The 12,410-nt window shown below is 41.5% G+C and overlaps 1 protein-coding gene across 3 annotated transcripts in view; it reads left to right on the top strand.

The window, feature by feature from the left end:
• The window catches only part of gk5 (glycerol kinase 5), an 81,561-nt gene extending 75,069 nt beyond the window's left edge, over nucleotides 1–6,492 (top strand). For all 3 annotated transcript variants that reach the window (XM_070883645.1, XM_070883646.1, XM_070883647.1), the window contains exons 13-16: nucleotides 723–826; nucleotides 2,059–2,118; nucleotides 2,336–2,469; nucleotides 3,336–6,492. In XM_070883645.1, the coding sequence (XP_070739746.1) occupies nucleotides 723–826; nucleotides 2,059–2,118; nucleotides 2,336–2,469; nucleotides 3,336–3,493 (456 nt within the window). In that variant the 3' untranslated portion in view covers nucleotides 3,494–6,492. The remainder of the gene's footprint in view (nucleotides 1–722; nucleotides 827–2,058; nucleotides 2,119–2,335; nucleotides 2,470–3,335) is intronic.
• Nucleotides 6,493–12,410: the final 5,918 nt, after the last annotated feature.

The following is a 12,410-nucleotide window of genomic DNA, read 5'->3' as shown; positions in this document are numbered from 1 at the left end:
ATGCCAAGAGCCCTCTGATACTTCACCCAAATGACCATTTGTCATGCATGAGATAGAGAGTATCAGTTTGCTGCTTGATGTTTGGGGGTATAACAACCACCTCGTTTAATGTTCACACATACGCACGTCAGCAGAGGAACAGGATATTGAGCAGGAGTAAGAACCCTACTGTATTTTCTTTCCTTTCCTTCCCCTGCTAGCGTGTGAACACTGAGCCTATTGTGCCGGCCTCAATGTTGCCTAGGCTGAGCTGAGCTAACTTGACACAGACCAAGAATCAAATCTGGGGCCTACCTGGTTTTGCGTGGCTCAGTGCCATGTCAAGTAACGCATTTACTCACTAAGTGATTGGGGGGCACTGCATCGCAGTTTATACTGTCACTAAAACATATACTTCATTGTAATTCACACAACTAACTTGAAACTGAATGCTGAGAACTATTTAATAATTTGTGGATTGTGTATACGTGAAATAGTCTTAGTTCTCTTGACACCATATACATAAGAATGCATGACATTTTGAGCTGACCCACACTGTAAATTATAGGAATGACCACCTTTACAAAAAGACATAATTGTCCTTCTTTCTTTTTATGCTGCCTCTCACTGTCCTCTGTAAGTCATGTTTTTTTTTTTAAAGATTTGATAAATCAAAATACTTTATGTGCACCGTGTCAAACTATATAGTTCTGTTCATGAGTTAAAAATGTTTTTCTTGTCAGGCTCCTTTAAATGATCCTAATGCTTGTGCCTCATTTATGGGACTGAAACCTTCAACGACCAAAATGCATCTCGTACGAGCAATACTGGAATCCATAGCCTTCAGGTATGTGGAAAGAAGCTATATATGTAATCGTTTGAATATCCAAAATATGCCCTTCAGAGTGGGACATAGACCATTTCAGTGTCCAGCCAATCTGCTCTATTTCACTATTGTATATATTAGCAGAATTAAGAAAAGATGTTAGACTTTTACTGGTTATTCACTGAAACCAAATCTGTGGATGGAAATTTAGTTCTCGTGCTTTGAATAAATCTTGTGTGTTTTCCATGGTGTTGGGTTTTATTTTTGCAAGTTCTCCGGTACAGACATGTCCAAGTATCATGCCTAGGTGATGACATTAATTTCCAAACCAAAGAACTGTAAGCTTCAACCCATCTTCTTTGGCCAAATATTGGCAGTTGTACTTGTTGAAGCATAGCATTACAGATATTAAATTAAAGGCTCTTCAATAAGACTACCGTGACTCCTTCTTTGGGAGGGCGTCTATGTAAATGTACTTTATTTAGGTTGCCTGTACATCATACTCTGCCAGAAGCCAGTCTAGTGACCTATTCTTCAAGCTCTGCCATTGCCACTCAAGCTACCCACTAGACAGGGTGACGCACTGTGATCCATTATTTTCCTCCCACATAAGTCCCAGGGAAGGATTGGCAATTGTAGGGGTGAACACATGTTATTCCACTTTGTAGATAATTTGATACAATTTGGGGTTTTTACATTACTGTTTTCTCTTGATGGTTTTGCAGCAGTTCGTGCAAGTAGACCTTGTCCTCTGCGATGTTTTAATATTCTGAATCTTTCATTTGTAGATCTGAGGATTCAAGGTTTCCGTACTTGTAGTAATCTGGCTTACTCAATTTAACATAATCTCGTTGCCAGTCACTAGGACTAGCAATTTTATAGATCACAATAGCTAATGTCATTGTAGAGCTATGAGACATAAAACATTCAGCAAATATGAAGAGTAGAATGTCAAAAAATACAACTGCTCCTCAATTGTTAACACTCTCCATGTAGCATCATGTTAGCCACCACAACCCTCTGAATCACAGGAAATTTGAATCTACTGCTTCTAATGTGTGGTGCTAATAACTCTCAACGAATGTGCATTGTGCCTCTTGATCTCGTGAGCAGCAGAATCCATCTTAACTCGAATTATAATTAAAATGAACAAAATCCATAACTTTGCATCAATTGTCTTAGTACTTCTCTCCCCTTTAACTTTTCGTATTTCAGTATTTTTGACTTACTTTTTTTTTGTTTTGTTTGTGTAGGAACAAACAGCTTTATGACACATTGCAGAAAGAAATCCAAGTTCCGATTACATACATCAGGTATATCCCAGTGAATATCACAACACTGCTTTACAGGATATATTTACACTACGGAAATGTTTTATAATTAACCCGAAAATTGCAGATAACAGTGGAGAAAGTTTCCAGTTTTTGCTTTTAAAATGTTGAACAGATTATGCTTTTTGCTGAATTTTACCTGACACAAGATTGTTTGTGTCCTTTGTGCTGATAAATTGTTCTGTTTTATTGTGTATAGGGCAAACGGTGGTGTATGCAACAATCAGTTTATCATGCAGCTTACCACAGATCTGCTTATCTGTGATATTGAGAAACCCAAACGTGTGGATATGTCCAGTCTAGGGGCAGCCTTTTTAGCCGGTCTTGCAATTGGTATGTCAAAAATACTGAATTTTTTAATATTCAATTTCTATGTGAAGTATTGTCAATTATTTTCAGAAATCAACTTTTATTTGTAACATGGTCTGTTGTGAGTCCTTAATGTGACAGCAGCATTTGATTGACATTGAACACCAAAGTAAAAGACTGATGTATTTGATTAGAGCAATTCCTTTCATTACCATTTGAGAAACTCATGTCATTCTTATGGGTGAACAGCTACTCACTACCTTTAAACTTATCGATTTAAATGCTTCCGTGCCTCCCTCTCCTCCTCATTTTTCATCTATTGCCTTTCTTCACTATCATTGTGTCTTTTTGATCTGTTGCTAAGTGGGTAGGTCCAGGTTTCTGCCAATGCAACTATAGACTCAAAGTGCATGAAGATCACTTGCAATAACTCATCTGATTTTTTTTTTATTCCTGTGAGAATTCCTATTTTTAAAGAGACCAAAAATAATCTAAAATAATTTTAAAGGTTTTTGAATGTTTCAATGATTTTTTAAAAATTATTTTAATATTTAATCCCTTACGCTGGTAAAAGGCGGCCATACACCTGCTTTTACCAGGTGTAAGAGTTTCATGGGCATTTGCTGTGCAATAGTAGCCCAACCCTGCGCCAGCAAATGTCCATTTCCTTCAGATTCGTATGATCTGTCCAGCTAACTTGACAGATCGCAAGTTCCGGGTTTGCACGCATGTGCACCGCTTATGTGTACGTGATCATAGGCCCTGGAAAATCCGGGCCAATGTTTTACTACTGATACAAATGCTTGGAAGATCCATGTACTGCACTGCCTGTAGTTTTGCATCTTTAGTAATAAAGATTTATGCAGTAAAAATGTTTAATTCTGTTGCAGGGTACTGGGACAGCAGAGAAGAATTAAAGACTATTCGATCTGTGGAAAAGATTTTCAAACCACAAGCTATGTTGCGTCACTATAAACCTACCATAGAGAACTGGGAATTAGCTGTAAGACGATCCATGCACTGGTACAATAAAACAAAGCAGGAGTGAATTTTTACTTGAATAAAAGATGGCACTGACAAGTTTTCTTCTATAAATGTTCCAAGTACACTTTTGTAATCCGCTCACTTTGATAAGGCTCAATGATAAATCTGAATGGAGAATAGGGAATAGTGTGCAGTCCTATTTCAATTTTGGAAATGCTGCCTAGTATAAAACCATTTGTGCCTGTAACAATAGGTCAACATATTGAAATAATTTGGGTTTCGAGATCTTCTAAATTTTCAAATCCGGTGCCGCACCATCTGTCATAGCAACCGAGCTTGCATCTAAAGCGCTCAGTCAGAATGGTGAAATACATTCCAAATCAGTGACAGCTGACCAGACGTGACTGGCATTGCTGACCCTTGAACCTGTGACCATTTGATTGAAAGTCAGGTGCTCTACCTCCTGTACATGTAGGCTTCTTTGATCATTGTAACTTCTGGGACAGAAGAATATTCTGAAGATGTTACTGGTAGATTTTCAACTTGCAGCCTGGGCATGAAACTGGTGTTGCAGAATGGCTGCCTGTTGTAGAAACTGCAAAATTAAAAGGAAAAATGTGTTGTTCCTATAATGGGTGGCTGATTACAACAGTGACTGCACTTCACAGGTACTTCATTGGCTGTAAAGCGCTTTGTGATGTCCTGAAATTGTGAAAGGTGCTGTATAAATGCGAGTCTCTTTTTGTTGGGCAACAAGTCAAATGTCTACCTCTTAAGTATTTTGATCCGAAACAAATAGTTACATGCTTTATTATTACTATCTGAACTACAAAATCTTTCCAGAATGACAATTTACAAATGACCAATGTGTGCCTTATTAGACTTTTTATTGTAATTGCTTGCATAGAGATGAAGGTTTAGCTTCCATTTTAGTCAAATTGTAAAACGTATTAGATTAAGTTGATCAAAAACGTATTATGAAAGCTTAAAAAAATGATTTGCTCCAGATAGTGCAGTACTTGAGAAATTAATGAAGGTACCTGATTTTCTTTATATATTGTCTTTGTTGTTCAAGTTGCATTCACATTTGTAAAAATGTAAACTTTTCAACCAGTTAAGTCATCTTCAAAACTGTTGAACTCTATGAAGCAGGAATTATAATGGAGTTGAGTTATGATTACTCAATGTTATAGTTTAATTTTCTTGGGGTTATGAAACTTATTTGAGGCAATAACTTAACCATTTATTCTTGTTCTTGTTACACTAACTGAAATCTGCTTTTTCAGTACATAGGCAGTAACCCACAGAAGGTGGCTTTTGTCTATTTACAGTCAGTATATCCAAGTTAATTTTGTGCTGTCCCTGCATTGAGATCCTATATATAGTATCAGTAATAGTCATGTCTAGCAGCAGAGTAGTAAAATGTGCTGTTCTATGGAATGGTAAAACATGGACTTACAAAACAATTCCTGGTGTGCTGCATTGTTGATCTCATTCATTCCATTGGGGGTGCTCAGTGAAAGTTAAGTAATTCCTCTTTAAAGTGAAAGACTCCTCATTCCGGGCTGTTCTTGTGCAGCTGTGAGCAACCAGTTCAACACCATCAGCAGAGGCCTGCGAATAACTTACCAACTTGGCCTCTGTTGGGGAGAAAATGTGTCATTTTTCTTTTTTAGGGCACTCTCATTTTAAGAAATAGAATCATTTTTAGATGATTCCAACAACTAAATTAAAGTGAAATGTGTCTATCTGAGTCAATGCACAATGGTAAAAATAAGCAGCTCTAACTACAACAGTGATGTTCTCTCTTGGGTCTTACCTTTATGTTCTGAAACTGCTAATTAGGTGCAGGAATGTAGAATATACTCCCAAATCATCGGGAAATGACACTAACAGCCTACTGTTCCCATTCATGATGCCGCTGTACAGTAAATAAGGTCCAAATTAAATGTGTCAAAGCTGCCACTCCAGTTTTTGCACATAATGCTTGCAGTGGGAGTAAAAGACACCAATGTTTCCAGCTTATAAGATTTCAATCCTTTATTAAAAAATTATATATTGTCAATATGTTCATTAAAATCAATTGCACATCTAATTCACACATGGAACGTTTTTTGGTTTCAGAAACGGAATCAAAACTGTGATCAGTTGATGTACTACAATTGCACTGTATAGCAAACATTGAGGCCGAAATTGCCCCTCTGAGAAAGGCCCACTAGTGGTTACGGGAGGTGCTAACGGAAGGGTTTTCGCCCAGGTGCGCGGGTCGGAATTGTGTGTCGTTTCCCCCCCACCCGAGCTCGGTGCACGAAAAGGGCTTTGCACCGGGCCCCACAATTAAAGGCCATCTTGGCGCAAGCATGCCGGTTACATCATCGCCGTGCGTGCCGACCCCTTAGCGCCCTGCGCCGACCCTTTTGTGCCGGATGCGAGGTTGGTGTGGGACGATGCCACTAACCGCTTTGTGGGGCAAGAAGTTGTGGTGCCTGGGGTGTCCCGGCCGCCCTTAAAGAGGAGTTAGTACCACCGTTGCCATCTCTTTTGTGTCGGCCGGGCTGCCAACGTGCTGGCCCAGCCAACACCCTCCCTGGTGGCCCAGTGGGCGCCACTAAAGCGGCTGCAGAGTTCACAGCGGTCCTCCCCTTTAAAAGAAGGGGAGGGATGTTGTGACGTGTTCGGGTGATGCGTTAAGTCAGCGTTACGCTGATCTGAGTGTGGCGCTAATGGTTACCACCCCACTTTTTTTTTGTTGCTGTAAGACCTCAATTCCGTGCGGTTTGGCAGCCCATCTCACTGGATGCTGAATTTTCCTTTAATTCAAATAATGAACCCCAAACCTCGTGTGGGGCAATTTCGGCCCCATTGACAGTTTTTAATGTAAAAGCAAGAATGTCGATTGTTGGGCTCCACCATAAGCCACTATCAAAACCCAATGCAATCTAATCTGTGGAATTTTTCTTGTCGAACAAGAATGCTATTTACTAACATTGTTGTTTAATAAATAATGTTATCTACCCAGCAATTTTTTGTTTATAGATATTAATGTGTGGAAAGGCTATGTTGGTTAGATATTTTCAAGAATTAAAAGAATTATTAAAACTTCAAGTATAATAATGTTGTGTATCTGTGTCATTTTATTATTGGGAATTTAAGTTTGGAATTATCAATTTTTTTTGTGGGAAGATAAAAGATTGGGACACATTGACAGCAAATAAGTACGATATTAGTAATCTAGACATGTTTGTAAATTAGGAGCTAGTCACAAACAGGTAGCAGATGCTACAGAATGCAAAGATTCAGAGAGAGTCACGAAGGTTTGACTTGTATGCTGCCAAGTAATTGTTTCCTATTCTGCTCTATATGGGGATTTTTGAGGGGCTGCACCCTTTGTTCTTCCAGTCATCTACAGCAAATCTCTTTTGCCTTGAACATTGCAAAAAGTTTGCAGCACTGGTTATCTTTGAACAATGCTGACCAGTACTTATTTTAGATACATAGATTGAAAGTAATTGGTGGAAGGAATAAAGGGGAGTTGAGCACTTTTTTCACCGAAGGGTGGTGGGGGTCTGGAACTCATTGCCTGAGAGGGTGGTAGAGGCAGAAACTGTCAGCAATTAAAAAGTACTTGGCTATGTACTTGAATTGCGTAACCTACAGGGCTATGGACCAAGAGCTGGAAAGTGGGATTAGGCCGGATGGCTTTTTCGGCCGGCGCGAACACAATAGGCCGACTGGCCTCCTTCTGTGCGGTGGAATTCTATCCTGATTTGAATCTATAATTCCCTGTTTTTGCTCTCTTTTTTAGACGGGTAATTATAGACCGGTTAGCCTGACATCAGTGGTAGGGAAAATGTTGGAATCAATTATTAAGGATGAAATAGCAGCGCAATGGGAAAGCAGTGACAGGATCGGTCCAAGTCAGCATAGATTTATGAAGGGGAAATCATGCTTGACAAATCTTCTGGAATTTTTTGAGGATGTAACTAGTAGAGTGGACAAGGGAGAACCAGTGGATGTGGTGTATTTGGACTTTCAAAAGGCTTTTGACAAGGTCCCACACAAGAGATTGGTGTGCAAAATCAAAGCACATGGTATTGGGGGTAATATACTGATGTGGATAGAGAACTGGTTGGCAGACAGGAAGCAGAGAGTCGGGATAAACTGATCCTTTTCAGAATGGCAGGCAGTGACTAGTGGAGTGCCGCAGGGCTCAGTGCTGGGACCCCAATATACAATATACATCAATGATTTTGATGAAGGAATTGATTGTAATATCTCCAAGTTTGCAGATGACACTAAAGTGGGTAGCAGAGTGAGCTGTGAGGGGGGGACACTAAGAGGCTGCAGGGTGTCTTGGACAGGTTAGGTGAGTGGGCAAATGCATGGCAGATGCAGTATAAAGTGGATAAATGTGAGGTTATCCACTTCGGGGGCAAAAACACGAAGGCAGAATATTATCTGAATGGAGGCAGATTAGGAAAAGGGGAGATGCAATGAGACCTGGGTGTCATGGTTCATCAGTCATCAAAAGTTGGCATACAGGTACAGCAGGCGGTGAAGAAGGCCTCACCTGGAATACTGTGTTCAGTTTTGGTCTCCTAATCTGAGGAAGGACGTTCTTGCTATTGAGGGAGTACAGCGAAGGTTCACCAGACTGATTCCCGGGATGGCTGGACTGACATATGAGGAGAGACTGGATCAACTGGGCCTTTATATATTGGAGTCTAGAAGGATGAGAGGAGATCTCATACAAGATTCTGATGGGGCGGATCAGGTTAGATGTGGGTAGATTGTTCCCGATGTTGGGGAAATCCAGAACCAGGGGACAGAGTCTTAGGATAAGGGGTAGGCCATTTAGGACTGAGATGAGGAAAAACGTCTTCACTCGGAAAGTTGTTAACCTGTGGAAATCCATGCCGCAGAGAGTTGTTGATGCAAGTTCATTGGATATATTCAAGAGGGAGTTAGATATGGCCCTTACGGCTAAAGGGATCAAGGGGTATGGAGAGAAAGCAGGAAAGGAGTACTGAGGTGAATGATCAGCCATGATCTTATTGAATGGTGGTGCAGGCTCGAAGGGCTGAATGGCCTACTCCTGCATTTATTTTCTATGTAAAAAGTTGTGTTACATTAGCTACCCTCCAGTCCATAGGAACTGATCCAGAGTCAATAGAATGTTGGAAAATGATCACCAATGCAATCACTATTTCTAGGGCCACTTCCTTAATTACTCTGGGATACAGCCTATTTATCAGCCTTCACTCCCATCAATTTCCCTAACACAATTTCCTGACTAATAAGGATTTCCTTTAGTTCCTCCTTTTCACTAGACCCTCGAACCCCTAGTATTTCCGGAAGGTTATTTGTGTTTTCCTTAGTGAAGACAGATCCAAAGTATTTGTTCAATTGGTCTGCCATTTCTTTGTTCCCCATTATAAATTCACCTGATTCTGACTGCAAAGGACCTACATTGGTCTTCATTAATCTTTTTCTCTTCACATATCTATGGAAGCTTTTGCAGTCAATTTTTATGTTCCCCACAAGCTTCCTCTCATACTCTATTTTCCCCTTCCTAATTAGACCCTTTGTCCTCCTCTGCTGAATTCTAAATTTCTCCCAGTCCTCAGGTTTGCTGCCTTTTCTGGCCAATTTATATGCCTCTTCCTTGGACTTAACACTATCCCCAATTTCCCTTGTTAGCCACGGTTGAGCTACCTTCCGTGTTTCATTTTTACTCCAGACAGTGATGTACAATTGTTGAAGTTCATCCATGTAATCTATAAATGTCTGCCATTGCCTATCCACTGTCAACCCTTTAAGTATAATTTGCCAGTCTATCCTAGCCAATTCACGTCTCATACCACTGAAGTTACCTTTCCTTAAGTTCAGGACCCTAGTCTCTGAATTAACACTGTCACTCTCCATCTTAATAAAGAATTCTACCATATTATGGTCACTCATCCCCAGGGGGCCTCGCACAATAAGATTGCTAATTAGTCCTCTCTCATTACACAACACCCAGTCGAGGATGGCCAGCTCTCTAGTTGGTTCCTGGTCTAGAAAGCCATTCCTAATACACTCCAGGATATCCTCCTCCACCACATTGCTACCAGCTTGGTTAGCCCAATCCATATGTAGATTAAACTGAAGTAAGGACAATTTCCTAGTGACTTTCTGCTAATGGACAAGGTGTGTGGGGATAAAATGGATGAAGAGTGTTTCTATCAAGACCAGAGTTCAAATTCAGTTTAAAGAAAGCCTTCTTTCTCCAATCATTATTCAAGGGTCATTAGTGGAAAAGGTAAACTTTCCCAACCATAATAGTGTATGATTTTTTTTTTTAATTCGGTGATTGCTAATTCAAAGCTTTCTCCAATTCAGTACAGGCCAGGGATCGAACTTAGGACCATCCTGGTCTTATGGCTCAGTAGCACCTAGTGTAGCACCTTTACCCATTGATTCATCCAAAGAGTTTGTGTACTAATCCACTTCTCCATTATGTAGAGCTCCTGTTTAAGTTATGAAATGTTACCCTCACTCCCCAATCATTAATGCTGAATGTATTGACCCTAGCTAACTATGGACAATATAGCTTTAGACATTTTTTGTTACTGAATTTAGATATGCTGCTATTTGGCTCTTTGCACTATGGTACAAATACCCTCTCAAATCTGCAGGTGAGAGAAATCTTGAAGAATTATTCTGATCAAAATGAAATTTGGCAAACTAGTTATAGATTTAACTATAATAATGGCTGGTTATCTAATAAATTGTACATGTATAGCCATTTTTTGTCAATTTTGCATAAAGTAGAATAGTACGGAATTCAGTTATATATTTTTAACTTATCTGCTGACTTTATTTTACATATAATTAGAAAATTATCTCCTCTGATTTATCATGGAAAAATGGTAGACTATTTGCTAGGGTAATCGGGACTCTAGCTAAAGAAGCCCAATAGATAATTTGAGAATTGCTAGTACAGGTAATTTCTATAACTTTAAATAGTATCAGTATAAGGTGCAGATGCAACGTCCAAAATCTGGACACCGGGTTGATCCGTGACGGGGTCATCCGGAAACCGCAAAATGTTCCAAAATCCATACTTCCTCGGATGCCCAACCTCCTCCGGCCGCTCGACCTGCCTCGGCCCGACCGAGTGACCGCCCCGCACCGCCCCCCCTTCCCCCCTCCTTCCATCAACCTACCTTCCTCGTCCCTTCCAGGCAAAGACGTTCCAAAATATACGGAACGGCATCAGTCCCAAAGTTGGAGAGGCCGATAAAAAGGCCCAATGTGTCGCTGAGGCTCGGGAGTTTGTGGCGAGTCGGAGAGGCTCGGGAGGTGCGTCGGAGAGGCCTATAAAAAGGCCCAACGCGTCGCTGAGGCTCGGGAGTACGTGGCGAGTCGGAGAGGCGAGCTTGTGCAGCAACAGGGCGAAGATAAAAAGAAGTAGAAAGAAATAGAAAGGTGTCATCACAGCCAAGGGGGTAAGTGATTGGCTCGTGATTGTTAAGTAGTTTTTCTTTTTCTTTATCAGTAAGTAACCTTTTAGCATTGTTGCCCAATAAAGTTAATCCAAGGATTAAGTCATGGCAGGAGAGCTCAGACACGTGTTATGCTCCTCCTGTACTATGTGGGAACTCAGGGACGCTTCCAGTGTCCCTGACGACTACATATGCGGGAAGTGCATCCGCCTGCAGATCCTGACAGACCACATTGCGGCACTGGAGCTGCGGGTGGACGAACTCTGGAGCATGCACGATGCTGAGAATGACGTGAATAGCACGTTTAGCGAGTTGGTCACACCACAGGTAAAGGGTACACAGCCAGATAGGGATCGGGTGACCAACAGGAAGAGCAGTGCAAGGAAGGTCGTCCAGGGGTCCCCTACGGTCATCCCCTTGGGTACTGTTGAGGGGGATGACTCATCAGGGGAAGGCAGCAGCAGCCAAGTTTATGGCACCGTGGCTGGCTCTGCTGCACAGGAGGGCAGGAAAAAGAGTGGGAGAGCTATAGTGATAGGGGGTTCAATTGTAAGGGGAATAGACAGACGTTTCTGCGGCCGCAACCGAGACTCCAGGATGGTATGTTGACTCCCTGGTGCAAGGGTCAAGGATGTCTCTGAGCGGGTGCAGGACATTCTGAAAAGGAAGGATGAACAGCCAGTTGTTGTGGTGCATATAGGTACCAATGATATCGGTAAAAAAACGGGATGTGGTCTTACCAGACGAATTTAGGGAGCTAGGAGTTAAATTAAAAAGTAGGACCTTAAAAGTAGTAATCTCAGGATTGCTACCAGTGCCACGTGCTAGTCAGAGTAGGAATCGCAGGATAGCTCAGATGAATATGTGGCTTGAGGAGTAGTGCAGAAGGGAGGGATTCAAATTCCTGGGGCATTGGAACCAGTTCTGGTGGAGGTGGGACCAGTACAAACCGGATGGTCTGCTCCTGGGCAGGACCGGAACCAATGTCCTGGGGGGAGTGTTTGCTAGTGCTGTTGGGGAGGAGTTAAACTAATATGGCATGGGGATGGGAACCTATGCAGGCAGGCAGAGGGAAATAAAAGGGAGACAGAAGCAAAAGATAGAAAGGAGAATAGTAAAAGTGGAGGGCAGAGAAACCCAAGGCAAGAAACAAAAAGGGCCACATTACAGCAAAATTCTAAAGGGGCAAAGTGTGTTAAAAAGACAAGCCTGAAGGCTCTGTGCCTCAATGCGAGGAGTATTTGGAATAAGGTGGACAAATTCACTGTGCAGATAGCAGTTAATGGATATGCTGTAATTGGCATCACAGAGACATGACTCCAGGGTGGACAAGGCTGGGAACTCAACATCTAGGGGTATTCTACATTTAGGAAGGATAGACAGAAAGGAAAAGGAGGCGGGGTGGCGTTGCTGGTTAAAGAGGAAATTAATGCAATAGTAAGGAAGGACATTGGCTTGGATGATGTGGAATCGGTATGGGTAGAGCTACGGAAT

This window comes from Pristiophorus japonicus, chromosome 6 (assembly GCF_044704955.1).
Source record: "Pristiophorus japonicus isolate sPriJap1 chromosome 6, sPriJap1.hap1, whole genome shotgun sequence".
Taxonomy (NCBI): domain Eukaryota; kingdom Metazoa; phylum Chordata; class Chondrichthyes; family Pristiophoridae; genus Pristiophorus; species Pristiophorus japonicus.
Note: the sequence above shows the minus strand (reverse complement) of the source record. Positions and strands in the feature narration are given on the sequence as shown.